The 19,981-nt window shown below is 37.5% G+C and overlaps 3 protein-coding genes across 4 annotated transcripts; all 3 read right to left on the reverse strand.

Annotated features, from left to right (window-relative positions):
- Window positions 1-268: 268 nt before the first annotated feature.
- LOC141773885 (polymeric immunoglobulin receptor-like) lies at window positions 269-5,998 on the reverse strand. Its single transcript, XM_074646040.1, has 9 exons — window positions 5,704-5,998; window positions 3,940-4,233; window positions 3,724-3,799; window positions 3,389-3,486; window positions 3,207-3,241; window positions 1,962-2,018; window positions 1,581-1,637; window positions 837-911; window positions 269-682 (listed from the first exon to the last, which is right to left on the reverse strand). The coding sequence occupies exons 1-9, from the start codon at window positions 5,993-5,995 to the stop codon at window positions 677-679; spliced, it is 990 nt and encodes a 329-aa protein (XP_074502141.1). The 5' UTR covers window positions 5,996-5,998; the 3' UTR covers window positions 269-676.
- Window positions 5,999-8,373: 2,375 nt separating this feature from the next.
- On the reverse strand, window positions 8,374-12,756 carry LOC141773893 (polymeric immunoglobulin receptor-like). Its single transcript, XM_074646044.1, has 9 exons — window positions 12,629-12,756; window positions 12,107-12,427; window positions 11,669-11,968; window positions 11,445-11,481; window positions 10,798-10,895; window positions 10,634-10,668; window positions 10,141-10,197; window positions 8,828-8,902; window positions 8,374-8,694 (listed from the first exon to the last, which is right to left on the reverse strand). The coding sequence occupies exons 1-9, from the start codon at window positions 12,672-12,674 to the stop codon at window positions 8,650-8,652; spliced, it is 1,014 nt and encodes a 337-aa protein (XP_074502145.1). The 5' UTR covers window positions 12,675-12,756; the 3' UTR covers window positions 8,374-8,649.
- Window positions 12,757-12,952: 196 nt separating this feature from the next.
- Window positions 12,953-19,429, reverse strand: LOC141773892 (uncharacterized). Of its 2 annotated transcripts, none has more exons than XM_074646043.1 (9): window positions 19,363-19,429; window positions 18,754-19,068; window positions 18,100-18,450; window positions 16,763-16,895; window positions 16,344-16,432; window positions 16,219-16,253; window positions 15,603-15,680; window positions 14,303-14,368; window positions 12,953-14,167 (listed from the first exon to the last, which is right to left on the reverse strand). In XM_074646043.1, the coding sequence occupies exons 1-9, from the start codon at window positions 19,406-19,408 to the stop codon at window positions 14,117-14,119; spliced, it is 1,164 nt and encodes a 387-aa protein (XP_074502144.1). In that variant the 5' UTR covers window positions 19,409-19,429; the 3' UTR covers window positions 12,953-14,116. The 2 variants fall into 2 exon arrangements, with proteins under 2 accessions (XP_074502144.1, XP_074502143.1); XM_074646042.1 differs by lacking the exon at window positions 15,603-15,680 and adding an exon at window positions 14,484-14,561 and having other exon boundaries at window positions 19,363-19,427.
- Between the last annotated feature and the right edge of the window lie 552 nt (window positions 19,430-19,981).

The following is a 19,981-nucleotide window of genomic DNA, read 5'->3' on the forward strand; positions in this document are numbered from 1 at the left end:
AAGAAGGCTGAGATGAACAGCCATGTCGATGAGTGAGCAGACAAAACAGCATGAACCAGCGCACTGCAAGACTGATGGTCACTTCCTTATTTTCTTAAATATGCAAATGCAACAGTTCAAATTTGTCCTCCTCCTACTGGAAGGAAGTTGCCTTACATTGGTTAGTTAAATTATTTATATAAATATCTATGCAGCTATAGAGCGTACATAGACTGGGTTTGAAGTCCAGTGAGTACAACATTTCAAAAGAAAAGATCAGCACTCCATGTGGACTGAATTATATTCTTTTATTTAAAACATGACAGGAGTAACACTTAAGTGATTAATACGTTTTTTTTCTCTAGACACTAAATACAACTGAATGTACCGTACATTAGAGTATAAAGACAATTCATATGTTAATTCTGGGGGTAATATACACTATGTGTTCCTAACCATCCTGAAGATAGAAGTCAGGATTATTCATAAATGTGAGCTTTACGCCTGATAAATAATTAAAAAAATAGTACTGCTTCAAATAAAAAAGGAGAACAAAGAAGTTACTACACAACCAAAGATTACAGCAGACAACACCTTGCAACACTAAAATAAAAACAGTCCAGTAATGCATGTAATACATTTAAATGTGTTGGTTTTGTTGAGCCAACGTGCTGTATGTAACATCCTTGTCTTCTGCTTAAACCTGTTAAAAAACAGAAGCAAATATGACAATTAGGAAGGAAGAGCAAAGTACAATTTGTTCACATCTGACAAAGAACAAATTAAAAGAATTCAAACAAAATTATTTTAAATGACTGAAATACAGGAAGCAAGAAACTATGTCTTTTAATATTTACCCTTTTTCCAGTTTGTTTCTTTATGGCAACTACAGAACTGTACATCACGTCTATGTCACCTTCAGCATATGAGCTCTGGGTAAGGGACAGATATTAGACAGAGAATTAAACACTTTAAACTGCTTCATTCAGCTGCACTTGGTGACATAAGAAGTTGGATCTCTAAGTCTTGTATTGTTTCAGCCCAGTCGCACTAAAAGGTTTATGAATGACACGGAAATCTCAAGTCATTTCACGTGCAATAAGAACGCCGTTCTTGCTTTTGCCGTGTCATTTGTACGCCATGTAGACTGTACTGACTGCAATGTAAACGCATTTGCATAAATAAGCTACGCTCAAAGCTAGTGACGTAGAATAAAAAGCGAGGAAGACCGCTTATGGTGGGCGGAAGGGGGTTGGGTCCAACAAACACAGGACTTTCAACCACGACCCCAGTGTTCGTGTCCCAAAGTGTTGCTGAGTTATTTTGTTAGTGACGTGTTTTCTGTACTTCTGCTACATTGTTTCAGTACATATTTTACTTAGTTTACATACCCTAATTTTAAACCCAACCATGATGTTTTTTCTAAACCTAAGTGGTTTTGTTACCTAAACCTAACTGTTATCGTAGTTTTGCTGTGTGGTGTACAAATGACACGCAAAAGAGGTGCATAAATGACACACGAAAAGGTTTAAATGCGTTCTCATGAGATCAGGTTGCATGATTGTTTAATACATATTATGGTTTTAGTGTGTTAGGGTTACCTGGCCTGATGTTTTTCTCATGTACCCAACATTACCGTATGTAACTTCCTCTCCAGCCTGTTGAGGGAGCAAACCAAATGTCATCTACAGACTAAAAAGTGAAATTCGATTCAAATTTCCACCTTTGATAACATAGTAAGCATTTCATAAAACATAATTAAATCTTAAGGCAAGCACATCATTTACTTCTGATGGTGGTTACTGTATTCTCTTGATAATAATCCACAAGGACAATATAGCTAATTCAAATGTATTTTATCTAATGGAAATATTAGAAATCCTGCAATGGTACAGTCCTGCAGCTTATACCCTTCTGCAGTGGGACTGTATATTTACTGATATTGTTTTTGATTTATAGATATCAATGCAGTTATGGGTTACCTGGCCTGATGTTTTTCTCTTGAGTTTAACATCACTGTATGTCACTTCCTCTTCAGCCTGTGTTGAAAGAGCAAACCAAATGTCAGAGAACTCTCTCAAACCTTGCTCTATACAGTTTAAACAATACATCAATTAGATATACAGCAGTATATTAAAAAGATACAATTACCATGTATGCTAAAATAGTCAACATATCGATAGGCATGTGCTGAAAGAGCAAACCAAATGTCAGAGTATTTCTGGGTGCTAAATTTTGCAACATGTAGATTATATTATATTATTAACACGTTTGTTGAAATAGTCACCATTAACCATTTTATAGTGATAAATATATTTTTTAATGTGAACATATCATGATCAAATGAATGACCACACCTGGAATATTCACTAAATCACTATATTAGTCTTCACAGATGTGCTCAGTTCCTACGTTCCAGATGTTTTCTTTCCAAATTAATGCAAATAGCACAAACTGTTACAAACACTTATTTTCGGTCCCTTATTTTTTAGGCTAAAATGACTGAAATGCTCAGTCTTGGTCTTGATTAAATCCTGATTAAAATGATTTTGTTGATTAAAACTAGAACAAAATAAGGATAGAGTTGACTATAATATAACTAAAACTCTCACAGACTTTTGATTTTGGACTAAGAATAGCAGACAAAATTAATTAGGTAACCTTATTAAACTAAATTGTTAAACTAATTTGGTCAGAAACCAAACCAAAGTAATTCACAAATTGAAATTCTGACCTGATGACGCCTTCAGATGAAAAGTTAAGGGATCACAAAAACATTATTACAACTCATCCATAAATGTCTTTACCAAATTGCATGGCAATATACCCAATATTTGTTGACATTTCACTCTGAACCAAAAATGTGAACCTCATGGTGTTATAGAAAAAAGTCAGAGGATCACCAAAGTCATGAACCATGAATGTCTACAATTCCATGGCTCCCAATCTAGTAGATGTTGAGACATTTCACTGCACTACATGAAACGTCGGGGAAACACCAAAGTCAGGATCTTCCTCTGGATATCTTTACCAAATATCAAGGCAATTCATGCAATAGCTGTCAAGATATGTTGCTAAAAAACAAAACGGCTGGGAAAATTTTAAGCAAATCACCATGATTGCACCTTTACCTCCATACTGTGACTCCTTATAGCCTTCTTTGTAAAAAAATATACTGTATATATACTATATAATATAATATATATATATTAATCCATATTTCTTACCGTTGTTGTGGCTGATGATTCTACTTTGGTCCGTTCTAAAAGATAAACAATGACAACTCCTGTTAATATCTCTCAACTAGCAATGACAATGCACAATAATCTAAACTTAAATTGGAAATATTTAAAAATTACAAACATTTTTGGCATGAATTGGATTGATCGAACTCCCATCTTTGACTTACTGTGCCTTTTCAACATAAACCAGACGAACACGGCCACTATTGCAATGGAGATCAGCAAACTCAGACTGATGATGAGGATCATTTGCATAATTGAAGCACTGCAGCATACATGTTGAGCACACAATAAAAAGAGATAAATAGAATGTTTAAACAATCAATGCTACATTACAATGTAAAATCAATCAATCTCATAGCTTTATATGTTTGTTATAACGTATTAATCTTGTTTTTTTATCAGTCTAAGTTACAATAGAATGTCTTTAAAACATGTTTAGAGATACTGTTTTATTTTGACCAATAGTTCTCTAAAACTGCCTGTAAATGTAAAGACTGACCTGTCCTGTCCATTCTTATCTGTTGTTCCGTCTCCAGTAACTACAGTCGTTAACTGTCTTGTTGTTGCAAGTGTGGCTATAATTCAAAACAGCACAATGATTAATAAAGTTAAATGGCAGTAAGTGACACTAATAACTCTTAGGATACTACCAAAACATTTGCAAATGGTTGTACTTGACATTGATTTATAATTTACTATCACTTGGAGTACTTACTAGGTCTCTCAGTAACAGTTACATGTACTGGCATCTGTAAGTCTCCTTTAGCACACCAATACCAGCCGCCGCTCTCTGTCCTCAGTTCACTCATAGTCACAGTGGAAACATCGGGGACACTTGCATTGCTGGTCACTCTTGTTCCATCTATTGATCTAGACGATGTCGTCACACAGGAGCTGCCCAGCCTGCACCATGCAATTTCTCCACGGTTCCTGTGACGACAGTTGATGGTTACTTCTTCTCCATTAAATCCTGTAATCTCCTGATGATCCACATAGAGACGAGGCGTATCTTAAGGGAAAATCCAATAGAAAATTGTAGGTAGCTTCATAATAAATGGTAGATATGGTGATGCTTCAGGGATATGGGTTTTGCATCTATATCTCGTAGAAAAAGGATTCGTACTGACTTCACATTTACTCTCATTACTTTTGACTGACAAAGTACTTGTGAGAAAATAATCAGTCTTCGTCGCAAAAATTAAGACCCTGCTTAAAGGTGCTAAATTCCAAATTCAAAGCTTTAATAGAGCAGGAAACAACTATTTATTTCTGTACGTAGCTGGGCTGGCCAAGTGTGTATTTTAGTGCATGCGAGCTTGCTAGCTAATGGCCACCGCTCTGCAATGCGCTCATATGGATGTTACAGCGGATACAGGAACCAGATGTGTACCGGAAACCCTACGCCACTGTTAGCTCTGTTGCCGTTGTTTGCACTGTTTGTGCTGTTGTGCACATGGTTGTATAAAGAGAACTGGATACAGCGTCGGAGGCGGGTGCATAAAGCCAAAATGGTTCGACTGCCGAGTGATAAAGTACCCGGATCATCCAGTGATCTTCCGCATCCATTGGCCCCATAGAGCAGGCGCAGTAACGTTTCCTTTAACTCCGCCTTCCAGCTCTCACTCCAGCCTCGGTCTGGGTCTCATTCACATGAACGGAGGAAGGGAAATAACTGGATTCGGCTATTAGTGCATTTTACAACTTTTAGGACCTAATGATTTAAATAAGGACTATTCAAGTGTTCGTACAGGGTAATTGATTTAATTATCCGCTGATTTACAGATGTCTCTTTCCTAGTGTAAGTCTATGGGAAAATGTCTTTTTGGGCTCAATGGCATCACGTGACGGACATGGAAGTTGTAGTACTAGGGGCTTGTGTTAGCACCGTTAGCTGCTAGCCGCTGGCTCCGCCATCTCCATTTTGAGAGCCATGTTCCATTATAAGCTTTCAGCATATCGTAATTCAAGTGTTCTGAGAGAAAACTAGACTTCTGAACCTCCTCATGGCTGTTTTCAGGCTTTAAAAAATCTATTGGCTGTGCTCCGGTCATGTTGGTGGTGCTTGGTGTTCCTTGAAGAGATCTCAACATGGCTGCCGGGTCACAAACTTTCTCCTTTTACAGCTAAACCGTGCACTACAAGACGATCCTGAAAACATTTGAGGCGAGAAATAGTTATTACAGTAACAGAATATTGATTAATATTTGATCAGCACTGCCTAGTTTGACCGTTTGATCGGAGTTCACGAGTGATTGACAGCCGGCTCTCGTAGACGATTGCTGGACAGCAGATCCCAGGTTAGCTCTGACTGTTCTCTGTTCTCGGTCTGTGAAATCTTGCAGATGCCGTTAGGAGCACCGGAGGACCATATTATAAAAATAACTTTTTTTAATATCATTTGCTCCAATCTCGCCTACTTAAGCTTTAACATGTCACAAAGAATTTTAAATGTGCTTAAAGATGCTTTAAGGTCTCTTACCTCTGGTGACCGACAGTTGAAAATACTCTCTGACATCTGTCCCTCTATTAATCTCCACAGCACACCAGTAATCATCAGTGTCCTCAACCGTCAGATCTTTTATAGTCACAGTGAAGATTCTTTGACTTTTGTCATCAGAGATTGAAAACTTTCCTGAATTTCGTTGGTTTGTTTTAACTGCATAAGAGCAGGAGGACCATGTATATCCTTTACACAAGTATTTCACATGGTTTGTGTATTTTGAGTCATAGAGACATGGGATAGTGACCGAGTCTCCAGCCTTCACTGACATTTTACCGACTGTTGTTATGCTGTGAATTCCTGCAACAAGAACAAATACAGCATCTTAACAAATATGCTTGCTAACAGTATTGTTCCTTCCTATGACCTTCATGTTGGAGCGATTCATATTAACAGTTGTGCATATTAAATTATAGTTGTCTCCACAATTTATGAAATAAAACACTGGTAGGTTATTATAAAGGATTATGTAGCACAACTTCCTGCCTAACTGTATCATCATCTGACATGAAGAACACAAAGAAACATAATAGGCTAAACCATTTTAAAAGGACCCGTTACTGACCTGAGAGTCCAGTGAGAATGAGAAGAAAGCTGAGATAAACGGCCATCTCAGTGAGCGAGCAGTCCGACAAAACAACACGGAGCAAGGCACCAACACACTTCTGTACAGAATTCTACTTCCCAATTATTCAATATGCAAATGCATCTGTTACAATCGTTCTTCCTCTTAAGTCAGTTGCATCACATAAGTTGGCTGATGAAGTAAATATTGTAAGCAGTCACGTGGTATTTGGGGTTTATAATTATCAGTGAGCATTGTACACATTAAGCTGTCCAGTCTTCCATTATCTGGTGAGTGGACAGTCTCCATAATATCTGGCAACCTCCTTATGGGAACGCTGAAGACACTGGTGATCACTGATAAAAAATGATTAGATAATCAGTTGTAAAATATAGAATATTTTGTTAAAACTGGTGTGTTAAGGGTGACAATGGATAAAAATGAAGTAAGGCTGACGTCCGTTTATCAAGACAGTCTTCAATGGCAAGATGTGATTGGGTAAAAGACACTTCCTCTGACACAACATGTCTTGCAAATAAAATTCCCCCACCACTTCTCCATCTTTAGAGTCCATTTTTCAATCTGGTTTACTTTCTTCTGGGCTGCTACATGTTCATTATGAGCAATGGTAGCTGAGCGCACATCAGTATCACTTCCAGCTTGTGAGCCCTATAATGGATGAATTTGAAACATGTGCTTTCCAATACCCATACAACCATACTATTTAGTGTGCCAGAAAAAGATTTAGTATGCCCCAATACATAGTATGTCAAATGGAAGGTTTGAAAATGACAAAACTCTAACTTAATGCAAATAAGGGTAAAACTCACCTGGAAGTTCTGTAGTGATCTGTAAACACATTGAAGGTGGTAGTATAGGGCTAGTTGAACACTTGTGCAGTGCATTGAAGGCTAGTTGCATCACTGGCAGTAATGTCGGTGAGACAAATGAAAGGCAGCAAATATGAAGTGATTGGTATTTATATAATACAACACAAAATTATTGAAAAAAATGGTTGCTGGATATAACTAACAGCGGTCGATTGATTTTGCATTTAAACTTCAGGTGTGAGGTGCTAATTTGTGTTTATTGATCATGCCATTTTAACATCAACCAGCTTGAACATTGTTTAAAATGTCCACGAAAGATGGAGGACATTGGGTCTTTAAAAGAAAGAACAAAAAACCTTGGAAGTAACAACAAAAAATGTTTTCTGTCTCCATCATATCCTTGCAAAAAAAGATCATCTTTTACATCAGTAATTTGTGGAGTCTTAATGTTTAGTCAACCAAGACCAGTTTCTTCCTCCTGCCCCTTTTTCACGTGAGGATAAAGAGTTGAGTTATTATTATTGTATGAGTCAGTATATTATGGACAGCATTTATACGCAAAATACTGCCCAACTGGCATGTACTGTATCATTTCAACAGGACAATCTTTGTTGCGGCAGCTTGGCCACCAGGCAGGTGGAGCTGCAGGGTCGCAGGTGAGCTCTTGTGAATTGTTTTAAATGGCTGGCTGTAAGTTTATAAGCTGATTAAAAAATGAATACATAGGGAAGATTTTGAGATGGTGTACAGATACACTATGAGCTTTGCTGTTGTGCCATGAATGCACCGTCTTATTCGCTGCAGGAAATTCCTGAGTTGTGTAAAGCTACAGAAACTCGTGAGGTTTTGAAATAGCTTGCGGTAATAGCTAACTGGAAGCGGTAGCTACTTTAAAAAAACACTGTAATAGTGGAAGTTCATTAGGGACGTTGTCGCCATCATGCAGTATTACATACAGGAAACATTATCAAATTACTCTCAGCCCTGGTATCTGCTTTATTTAGCTCTACAGTACAAATGTTTGTGAAGCAGCTTTTTTCCGACATGAATGTCATAAAATGAGAACAAGACTAACAGATGAAGATTTAAACTATTATAAAAGCGTGAACCTGAATGGATACGTTCCAGCATACACCTCTCAATGGATTATTACCAAATGTGATCTATAAAATGATGATAAGCTTTTGATTTGTGAAGGGAGGTGATGTGTGAAACATGGATGTGTGGACACAGAAAATAAGGATAAGAAAAAGGTTGTATTTAAGAAGTGGCTGTTTTTTAATGAGATACGGTACACTGAGTGAGCTCGACACATTTAAGATGTTTGGAAACATGGAAACCCCGGCACTGTGTGTCAAGGTTATGTATTAATATGAGCTTAAGGCCTAATAAATAATACAGTTAAACAGTTAAACCCCAGATTCGTGTTGTCAATGGTATTACGAAACACTTGGCAAACAAACAGCTTCTTTGAAAAGTATGTGGAAGAGGATAAAGTAGTGCGAAGGAGTAACAATCAGGGGTGACGTGCTAAGCCAATGTGCTGTATGTAACATTCTCGTCATTTGCTTCAACCTGTTGGGGAAAAAAAAGAAGTAAAAATTACGAGGAAGGAAGAAGAAAAATACATTTTCTAAGTCTGGGAAAAAAAGTCAAATAACAATAGTATATGACAGTCAGCATGAGACTCGGTTTTCTTAATAGTTACCCTTCGTACACGTTGTGGCCTCGTGGTAACCACGGAACTATACGTCACGTCCACATCACTCTCAGCATGTGACTTCTGGGTAAAGATATGAAAGAGAGGACTGAGCACATTCTGTTTTTGATGAATTACACATTGGTTTATTTAGTTACAGTTGTGAATGGTAAAATGAGATATTATATTAAAGGGCGGGTCCAGCTGTGTTCTGTTGTTTTTTTTCAAATAGAAACGCCCACTCTGTTAGTGTTGTAAAAGACAGTGACGTAGATTACCAAAGTACGCTAATCGAAGCTAATCAAGAAGGTTATAAATAATGTGAACGCTAGCACTAGCTGAGTCAAAGTTAGCTGTGCTAAGTTTGGAAATAACTGAAAGGATTAGTTTGTATATAGTATAGTTTGGATTTTTTGAAGTGGAGGTAAAATGACTGTTTTTGTGAATGTAGTCTGGTGGCTTTGAAGAGAGCAATACAATGGCTTCAGTTCCCCGTCGGAAAGGGCTGTCTGATGGCGAGATAAAGCAGCTGTGGACGGGAGCACCAGAAAAACGTATTTTAGAAAAAAAAAAAAAAAGAATTTCAGTTTAACTGTACACTATTTTTAGAATATTTTCACCGCTTTACCTCACCATCAGACAGCCCTTTCCCTTTCAGGGAACTGAAGCCGTTATATCGCGATCTTCAAAGCTACCAGACCAGATTCCATTCACAAAAACATCATCAAACGGTCATTTTACCTCACAGAACTCAGGAGTTTTTGGTCTACCGCTGCATCGATCGGTTAATTTGTTTGTGTTATTGTGTGACTTTCGGATCCGAACTAACGTGGCGTCCACACATCAGTATATTGCTTAGAATCCGTGCCGGTACTCCTGTCTGCTACTCCAAACTGGGAGCATGCTGACCGCCATCTAAGTTACTGTATGTCATTTTTACACTGACTATAAGGATGTATATACACTGTACATGTAGCAGCGTCATCATGCAGAAACCTATGTCAGGTCACGTGGGAACAATTTTTTAGAGGAACTTGGGAAACTAACATTTTGACGCCAAAACATACGTATTTGGACCAAAATTTGAATGTTCGGATTCAAATACATAAAGAACACCACTGAGAAGCTACAGAATGATATGAAAGCCTATAAAAAATTAACGGACCCGCCCTTTAAGTGTATATGAATATATATATATAGAATATAAAATAACTGTATGCAAAGGTACAACTCTGCAGTCTATACAGTTATGGAAAGGGATAGTAGATTCTCTGAAAAATGTACATGTGATTTTTCTTGACATCTCTGCAGTTATGGATTACCTGACTTGAAGTCTTTCTGATGTGCTCAACATTACTGTATGTTACCTCCTCTTCAGCCTGTGTTGAAAGAGCAAACCAAATGTCAGATTAGCCTTTAAATGTTCAGAAATGTTCTTTAAATTTTGCTTCATGGAGTTTCAACGAAACTTAATTTACAATAGAATATTAGCTTAGATCATTACCACACTTCAAAATGAAAAATCATAATAGGAGGAATTAAAATAATAAGGACACTGCTCAGTTAAGTCTATCTGATAATAGTTACTGTAATCTCTATTTTATCTAATAGACATACTGTATTAACGGTACAGTGTTGTTCTTCAGAACTTCTGCAAAGTGATAGTATATTCTTTGAAAATTTTAAACTTCAATTCTCACCCTACAACTATGATCTAAACTTAAACAAATGAGCACTCTCACACGTCTGCCTTTATACTGACGTTCCTTAGAGCCTTCTTTGTGAAAACCTGGGATATAAATAAGTGAATCTTACCGCTGTCATGGCAGATGATGTTGCTTTGGTCTGCTCTAAATGTGAAACAGTGAAGACTTCTGTTACTCTCAATGCACAAAATAATCTACATCAAAAATAAACATTTAAGAATTAAAAACACATTTGGTATGAATTGGATTTATCAATGTTCAGCATAAACTTACTGTGTCTTTTCAACATAAACCAGATGAACAAGGCCACCATTACAATGAAGATCAACACGCTCAAAGAGATGATGAATCTCTTTAGTTCAACCGAAACACTGCAGCAGAAATAAATAAACAAAAGCACACAATGTAAAGTAAAAACACAGAAGTCATCATCCTTATTCCATACTACAACTCCTATAGTCTTAAACCTTTGCTGTCAATCAATTAAAATATTTAATCGCAAATTAATCACACATTTTTTATCTGTTCAAAATGTCTCGTGGGTACCCATAGAACCCATTTTCATTCACATATCTTGAGGTCAGAGGTCAAGGGACCCCTTTGAAAATGGCCATGCCAGTTATTCCTCACTGAAATTTTGCACAAGTTTGGAACATTATTTAACCTCCTTCCTGAAGCTATAGATTTAAAACTGAGCCCACTACAACCTAAAAATCATAAATTGACAAAAAGAAATTAGTGGCGTTTAAACAAATTTCCGTTGACGCGTTAACTTTAACAGCTCTAGTTATAACCAATCAGTCTTTTTCATTATATAATACATACAAATATGTATAGATTTTCCTTTACAACAATAGTTTTATTTTATCACAAAATGGCTAGGTTTCTAAATACTGTATGTTAATACGAAGCCTTCTGACCTGTGCTGCTCACTCTGACCTGTGGTAGGTGCTCTATCTGCAAAAACAGGGGTGACAATCACAGCCTCAGGAGTGAGTGATAAAGTGGTTAAATGGCCTGTTGCTGTAAGAGGCTATAATCCAAAACAATCCAGCACAATGAAATTACAAAATGTATTCCTGATACCTCTCCTATGTTCAATCAAATCATTTACAAATACTACAAATATTCTTGTGGTACTTACCAGTGGTAGGTTGCTCAATAACAGTCACATGTACTGGCATCTGTAAGTCTCCCTTAACGCACCAATACCAGCCGCTGCTCTCTGTCCTCAGTCCACTCATAGTCACAGTGAAAACATTGGGTACACTTGCATTGCTGGTCACTCTTGTTCCATCTATTGATCCAGATGACGTCGTCACACAAGAGCTGCCAAGCCTGCACCACGCAATTTCTCCAGAGTAACGATAGTGACAATTGATGGTTATATTATCTACTTTAAATCCTGTAATCTCCTGATGATCCACATAGAGACTGGGCGTACCTTAAGGGAAAACAAATTCAAAAGAAAATTGTGAGCAATGAAAAAAAAATAGCAAACAATGACAGTGTTTTTTCTCTGAACTGTCAAAATTTCATAAAGGATTTGAAATGTGCTTAAAGATGCTTTAAGGTCTCTTACCTTTGGTGACCGACAGGTGAAAATACTCTCTGACATCTGATCCTCCATCAATCTCCACAGCACACCAGTAATCAGCAGTGTCTTTATCCGTCACATCTTTTATAGTCACAGTGAAGATTCCTCTGCTTTTGTCATCAGAGATTGAAAACCTTCCTGAATTTCGTTGGTTTGTTTTAACTGCATATGAGCAGGAGGACCAATAATATCCTTTACACAAGTATTTCACATGGTTCATGTGCTGTGAGGCATAGAGACATGGGATGGAGATTGAATCTCCAGCCTTCACTGACACTTTACTGACTGTTGTTATGCTGTGAATTCCTGCAACAAGAGTAATACAGAGAAATACAGCATTTTAATTGTATATATAGCTAACAATATTCTTATTATACCTAATTGTCTCCAAATTCCATATAATTTGGAGACAAATTGGTGTATTACTCATCTGAGTAGCATTTAAAGAATAACCAGCTCAAGCATAAGACAAAGCATCTGTACGCATAGAGTGACCGTGTGACTGACCTGTGAGTCCGGTGATGAGGAGAAGAACTCTGAGATGAAGAGCCATGTCGGTGAGTGAGCAGAGTCAGTCAGACAAAACAACATGGGCCGACGCACTGACAGACTAATGACAGACTACTTCCTCATTTTCCTAATGCTGCAAAATTGCAAGTGTTAAAATCTCTTTTCCTCTTCCTTTTAAGGCAGTTACGGTAATTTGGTTTGATGACTAAGCACATAATTATACACCTACATTGTGCTTTGAGTATGCGCGTATATGAAACCTGAGTAAAGTGCTTTACATCAATAAAATGCTTGAGGCATAAATAATATAGCTATGATGCATATTTTAACATTTTCAGTCTTTATTTGCACAATAATGAAGGAAACACATTGTTATGAGAATCAATACACAATTTTGTCATTTCTTTCTTACAGTAATTGAGTCTACCATTTCTTAATGTGCCCAATATTATACCACACCAACTGGATCGAACACCAGATGTACTGAAGATTTATACAAGTTAGATAATCAGATATAGTAGCATACAGGATCTTGTTAAAGCCAGTGTGTGGAGGAAGATGAGGAATGAAAACGAATAAAGGTCCTCAAGGTAATCTTCAATGACAAGATGTGAACTCGGTGGTTGGAGAAGCTGCACCAAGAGACAATAGAGTAAGTTACTCACAAAGCCACTGCATGAATTTGGTCAATTTCAGTGGCCTCTGAGGCCTAAACGACGAAGCAGGATTTGGGGTTATCGAGGTAACTTCAGGGTTAACCCTAGGTTTTCCGTCCTACGAAGGTGGATCACGTCTTACCGGGGTAGATCGCCATGGTAACTTATGCTGAACAGCTAACCTGCTTCGTAGCAGATTATGTTCCAGATAAGAGATCAACTCGTATGAAAGCACCGCCTGCTGACCAATCAGAGCTCAGTGCAGTGATCGTATGGTAATATTACACACATATGAAGAAGTTTAAGTCATAATCCAGGCTAAAAACAACACAGTTTAAACTGACAAATACAGGAAGGACAGCTGCCAGCTGTAGGCTGGGGGTGTTTACCGCTTTGAATTATATTTTCATACTTATTTTTTAACTTCCTCTTGAGTCCGTTTCACACCGCCGGAGACGGGGAAGCAGCTGAAAGAAGGTTGAACTAGTCATACACGCCATAATAGGTGTAATCTAGTCATCCGTTATACATTTAAAAGCTATTTACATTAAGTTCTCCTACATGCTTGGCACACAGGAGAAGTTTCAGTTGGCTGCAATGTGCAACCTCACCGCTAGATGGCACCAGATCCTACACACTGCACCTTTGACACAGCACCACTATACCACTCTTGCCCTCCTGAATTCTTGACATTTAAACATGAGCATGTGAGAAAAAAAGAACATTTTCATCTAATTTTTCAACATTATTTGATAAACTTTATGTTTATGTAACTACTTCATCAGTGTTGCCATATTTGCAGGATTATTTTGTCCTCCCGTCTTTTCTGCTAATTAGCATTTATTGTGCTGTAGATCACACTTCCATCGACTGGTTCAGTCTGTAGAGAGAAAACAAGCACAGAGAAGAGAATGCTTAATAATTATGGATAATCATAACCACAATACTAATCCGCTTGAGTTAATAACAGCTGACGTATTGAGATGCCTATATGAATTTGAAATGAATCACGTACTGTTTGTGGCACACTATCCTTCATTACAATGGTACTGTATGTCACACTCTCTTCTGGGGTTTTGTTCTGCTGGATGAGATTCACAGTCAGAGGGATACAATGTCAGAGAAAGACAAACAAGTGTATACAGGTGAATGTGTTTTCAGTTAGTGCTCTAATTAGATGTTCTTGTCTGGTTTACCTTCTGCTGGGCTGCTGTGTGCTGCTTAAGAACAATGGTAGCGTAGTTCACATCAGGATCACTCCCAACTGGTGAGCCCTGTGGATGAATTTGAATCATAGACAAGTTTTAAGTTACGATCATTTGCTGTCTAACTGCACAATTGTTTGGTTAATTTGAATATAACTGGACTGGTTTGTCATTATGGAGTGTATGTCTGTATTAGGTTGAATACTGATTAACCGTAGGTACAGTATCTCTAACAAGACTGACAGTAATCCCTTCCAAACCCGCCTTAAATGTAAGTAAACCTACTTCTATGTATATGATCTGGAGCTTTACTTATGTGAAGAGCATTCATATACAGTATACTGTATGTGATTTCCTCTTTGGGTTTAAAAGTTGCTGTTGTTTTTCACCCAATGCCCGTGTTTATCCTACTTTACATAGTGTGTGACAGTGCAGTAGAGTAGTACAGAAGGGAATTTCCATTGCCGTTTCATTTGTTTAATTTGAATAATTATTTAAATGTTTGAGAACAATGAAAGGCTACTGTTGAATCTAAATTATTGTTCTGGTTTGTAAAAATACGTTGTCAATTAATTTGATCAAGGTTTAAAGCAGCAGTAGGCAAGATTGGAGTAAAATATGATTAAAAAAAGTTATTTTTATAAAATGGTCACTATATCCTGACAGTAGTGCATGAGACAGGTAATCTGAAAAAAATCATGTGCCACTGTGTCCTCCGGTGCTCCTAATGGCATCTGCAAAATGTCACAGATAGAAGGAAAACAACCAATCAGAGCAGAGCTGGAGCCTCCCGTCTCTGAGCAGCTGGTAATCACTGACGGACTCTGATCAAATGGTCAATCTAGGCAGTGCTGATCAAATATGAATCAATATGCTGTTACTGTAATGCCTATTTCTTGCCTCAAATGTTTTCAGAAACATCTTGTAGTTTACTGTTTAGCTGTAAAATGAGAAAGTTAGTGTTCGGCAGCCATGTTGAGATCAGTTGAGGAATACCAAGCACCGCCCACCGCCCACAGTCAGAGGGATACAACGTCAGGGAAAGAAAAGTGTATACAGGCAAATGTGTTTTCAGTTCCTGCTCTAATTAGATGTTCTTGTCTGGTTTACCTTCTGCTGGGCTGCTGCGTGTTGCTTATGAACAATGGTAGCGTAGTTCACATCAGGATCACTCCCAATTTGTGAGCCCTGTGGATGAAATATGAATCAATATTCTGTTACAGTAATGCTAAATGCTTAATGCTAAAGTTTGTGTTCGGCAGCCATGTTGGGATCAGTTGAGGAAATACCAAGCACCGCCCACCGGCCAGAGCAAACTTTCTCATTTTACAGCTAAACAGTACACTACATGATGTTTCTGAAAACATTTAAGGCGAGAAATAGGCATTACAGTAACAGCATATTAATTCATATTTGATCAGCGCTGCCTAGTTTGACTGGTTGATGGGAGTTCGCAGGTGATTGACAGCTGCCTCCGTTGAGTGAACAGCCAATAGGAATGTTCTCTCTCTGAAACGACCTGTGATTGTCAAAAGTCTCCCGTAACAGGCTAGATTTTCTAAAGCCTGAAAAGAGAGCCATGAGGAGGTGCAGAAGTCTAGTTTTCTCTCAGAACACTTGAATTAAAATATGCTGAAAGCTTATTATGGATTTTTTTGCCCCACGATGCCAGAAACATTCTGCCTACTGCCGCTTTAAAATATCAAGATAATGTTTTATATCTTACCGCAGTGATGTCAGACCCCTCAGGCTTGGTCTTACCTAAAACACATTCATTTGTGAAGAAGATATTTTAAAATAACAGACATTTCATTTCTGAAATTGTTTCAGCAGAGATTACAACAGACTTACTACGTCTTATCCTATATCCAATAAAGGCAGCGAGAACCATCAACAGCAGTAAGACGAGGGTGGGGGTGAGAATCGCCACCATGGTGGAACTAGAAGAGAAATGCAGATCAGAGGTATATTTAACAAAAAAAAGGGGGTAATGTCTGAAATTGGCCTATGCATACATCCTTTTTTTCGCTTAAAACATGAAGTGCAACTACATTTCATCTTGTCTTACTTAGAAATGTGCTTTACTACATGCAATAAAACAATCTATGCTCCAAAATGAATGATAAAGAAACAAAAATGAACATCCATGCTCAAATATGTGATTTTGTGTTTTGAAAACATTGTACAGCATATCAGTTGCACTGTATTAGGAAACACAAAGGGCGGGAAACGGATGATATGCAGAAAAAAAGTTATAAATCAGATCAGACCTCTTGTGTTGTCCTTGCAGGTTCTCTCCACCTGTCCCGTTTATGGTGGAGTTGGTGGGCTGTGCTGTATGTGGCTGTGCACTCGTAAACGGGGAGGAATGCTGGGTAGTGTTTGGAGGTGTCTCTGTGAAGTCTGAGTAAATAAATGCAAAAATGCATGTTATTCCACACTGCAGATAATATCTGTATTTTTACATTGTATATTGTGGATTATTACACTATACTGTAATTACCCAGATTTTCAAGGTAAATTATATGAACATTTTTTATTCTGCAAGATTAACAGGCATTATTTTATGAGTGGTGGAAGTAACAAAAAATAGGTGAGGTTTGCCCAACGATGCCAAAAATATTCTGCCTACTGCAGGTTTAAGGAAAGTGGCCTCAAGGGTGGAAGTAACAAAAAATAACTGAAGAAAAGGGAAGTGGTGAAAATGCGTGCAAATTAATAATGGAAGTGATAAAAAATGTACTGCATGTGAATTGAAAAATAGGGATAAATTGTCAGTTGATTTGATAAACTGGATTGACATTTTATTTGAAAGAGTGTTGCTCTGATAATCAAGTGTCAACCATTAATCATTTACTACACCCAACTGACATTTATGATTTACAGCACGCAATTTTTGTTGCCTTATCAAAAAAACAGAAGAATACACCCACTCAGCGAACCGCTCTACTCTCGACCTTTTCTGTCAGTGGGCATGGTTGTTGATTGACATTTTGGGCGGTAAGTAACAAAAATTGCGTGCTCTAAACGATAAATGTGTGTTGTAAATGATGAATGGTCAGCAGTTGATTATCAGAGTAACACTGTTTCAAATAAAATGTCAATAAAGTTTATTAAATCATTTGACAATTTATCACTATTTTTTCAATTGATATAATTTTTCATCACTTTCATTATTAATTCTTAAGCGTTTTCATCACTTCCCTTTTCTTTAATTATTTTTTGTTACTTCCACCCTTGAGGCCAAATTCCTTAAATGATAAATGGCAATTTTGTGTTGTGAATTGTGATTTTAAGATGGGCAAAATGATGAAACATGGCTCTGTTTTCATCATATCACGACTGTTTTAGTCAAATTGGCTTTAAATTAATCAAATCACTTGATAATATACCGCTCCGATTTTCATTTCACATCCATTTTTACGGCCCCATTTTTCAATTCGCAAGCATTTTCATCACCTCCATTTTTATCATTTCATTTTTGATGCTTCCACCCCTCATATTGTTTCAGGGTTTGATTTGTGTTTCCTTTGTTGTGTCCATGCACTGGCTTCATTTTCATAATAGGTTGCTAATTTATGAAAATAGAAACTGGTTAGTATCTTACTTGCTGTATTGGGGCTCATTGTCGTAGTAGTAGTAGTAGTAGTAGTAGTAGTAGTAGTAGTAGTAGTAGTAACAGTTATATGTACTGGCATCTGAAAGTCTCCGTTGTCACACCAATACCAGCCGCCGCTCTCCATCCACAGTTCACTCATAGTCACGGTGAAAACATTGGGGACACTTGCATTGATGGTCACTTTTGTCCCATCTATAGATCCGTTCAGACCGGCCACACAGGAGCCGCCCAGCCTGCACCAATTAGTTACATCTGCATATTCATGGCGGCAACCAACTGTCACACTTCCTCCTTCAAATGCGGCAACTTTCTGTTTGTCCACGTACAGACTTGGCGTACCTTGAAAAAAAGCACTATACAAAATGAGGCACTGTCTGATTTTATTATCTGAGACATGTAAGTGAGAATCTGACATCTTGACTTGAATCTGTGACAATTGATGGTTATATTATCTCCTTTAAATCCTGTAATATCCTGATGATACACATAGAGACTGGGCGTACCTTAATGGAAAACTAATTCAAAAGAAAATTGTGGGCAATGTAAAAAAAAATAGCAAACAATGACAGTGTTTTTCCTCTGAACTGTTAAAATTTCATAAAGGATTTGAAATGTGCTTAAAGATGCTTTAAGGTCTCTTACCTTTGGTGACCGACAGTTTAAACTTTTTTCTGACAGCTGACCTTCCAATCTCCACAGCACACCAGTATTTAGAGCCGTCATCCGTCGGAATAGTCACAGTGAATATTGTTTTGTTTGTGTCATCCCAGATTGAAAACTTTCCTGAATTTTGTGGCTTGTCTGTTCTAACTACATATGAGCATTTGGACCACGATTTTCCTTTACACAGGTATTTCACATGGTCTGTGTAGCTCGGGTCATAGAGACATGGGATGGAGATGGAGCCTCCAGCCTTGACTGACACTTCACTCACTGTCACAATTTGACTGTGAATTCCTGACAAAAAAAAAAACAGCAGACACTTATTCTATAGATGTGCGTTCAAATGCATTGTGTATATTCACGATCAGTTACAGGTTACTCAGCTACATAACACATCTGTTACAAGTTAGTATCATGACTTTTTATCAAAACACAATATTAATGATTAATATTAGTAGCTTGTTGTCACTTTAAATGTAAGACTCAAAATGTATTACTCAACAAACAGCAATATATACAATATTCTTTTAATTATAAACCTGACTATCAATTATGCATAGCGTTCTTATTAAGGCTTAGCTGACTTACCCAAGATTGCAACGAGTATTAGGTGAGGAACGTATATGAAAGTCATGCCTGCATCAATGTCGTGAGCGAATGAGGACTTTCAGTAGTACAGTGGGTAGGCAAATTCTAATTTGGTCACTCCCTCATTTTTAACACTGCTCTTTTAGTCCTGCTCTATCTACTAGTCATAGCGTTTATGGCTTTAAACAACGTATTGTTTATTTTGCAAGACAGTACATTTCATAAGTAGTTTAATTTACTTAATTTACAGTCACACATAGTTAAACATTATTCAAGACCCACTGCTGTACTGTTAAACTTATATCTGACAACTTCAACATAATGCTGAAAAAGGACTGAACATGATAAAAGCTTTAAACCTGCAGTAGGCAAAATATTTTTGGCATTATTGGGCAACGATTCCATAATAACCTTTCAGCATATTGTAATTCAAGTGTTCTGAGAGAAAACCAGACTTCGGCACCTCCTCATGGCTCTGTTTTCAGGTTTTAAAAAATCTAGCTGGGAGACTTTGGCAAATCACAGGTCATTTCAGAGAGAGAGCGCCCCTATTGGCTGTTCATTCAACGGAGGCAGCTGTTAATCACTTGCGAACTCTGATCAAACGGTCAAACTAGGC

This window comes from Sebastes fasciatus, chromosome 9, assembly GCF_043250625.1.
Source record: "Sebastes fasciatus isolate fSebFas1 chromosome 9, fSebFas1.pri, whole genome shotgun sequence".
Classification (NCBI taxonomy): domain Eukaryota; kingdom Metazoa; phylum Chordata; class Actinopteri; order Perciformes; family Sebastidae; genus Sebastes; species Sebastes fasciatus.

Excerpts from the sequence above, each read along its gene's own strand:
- LOC141773892 (XM_074646043.1), bottom strand. The coding sequence starts at position 19,408 with ATGACTTTCATATACGTTCCTCACCTAATACTCGTTGCAATCTTGG. Across the intron at positions 18,451-18,753 it reads TAAACTGTCGGTCACCAAAG|GTACGCCAAGTCTGTACGTG; the intron begins GTAAGAGACCTT and ends CTTTTTTTCAAG. Across the intron at positions 16,896-18,099 it reads AATGAGCCCCAATACAGCAA|ACTTCACAGAGACACCTCCA; the intron begins GTAAGATACTAA and ends TTATTTACTCAG.
- LOC141773893 (XM_074646044.1), bottom strand. The coding sequence starts at position 12,674 with ATGGCTCTTCATCTCAGAGTTCTTCTCCTCATCACCGGACTCACAG. Across the intron at positions 12,428-12,628 it reads CCTCATCACCGGACTCACAG|GAATTCACAGCATAACAACA; the intron begins GTCAGTCACACG and ends CTCTTGTTGCAG. Across the intron at positions 10,896-11,444 it reads GGTCAGAGTGAGCAGCACAG|TGTTTCGGTTGAACTAAAGA; the intron begins GTCAGAAGGCTT and ends TTTCTGCTGCAG.
- LOC141773885 (XM_074646040.1), bottom strand. The coding sequence starts at position 5,995 with ATGTCAGTGAAGGCTGGAGACTCGGTCACTATCCCATGTCTCTATGAC. Across the intron at positions 3,800-3,939 it reads AACTGTTACTGAGAGACCTA|CCACACTTGCAACAACAAGA; the intron begins GTAAGTACTCCA and ends TTTGAATTATAG. Across the intron at positions 3,487-3,723 it reads GATAAGAATGGACAGGACAG|TGCTTCAATTATGCAAATGA; the intron begins GTCAGTCTTTAC and ends TGTATGCTGCAG.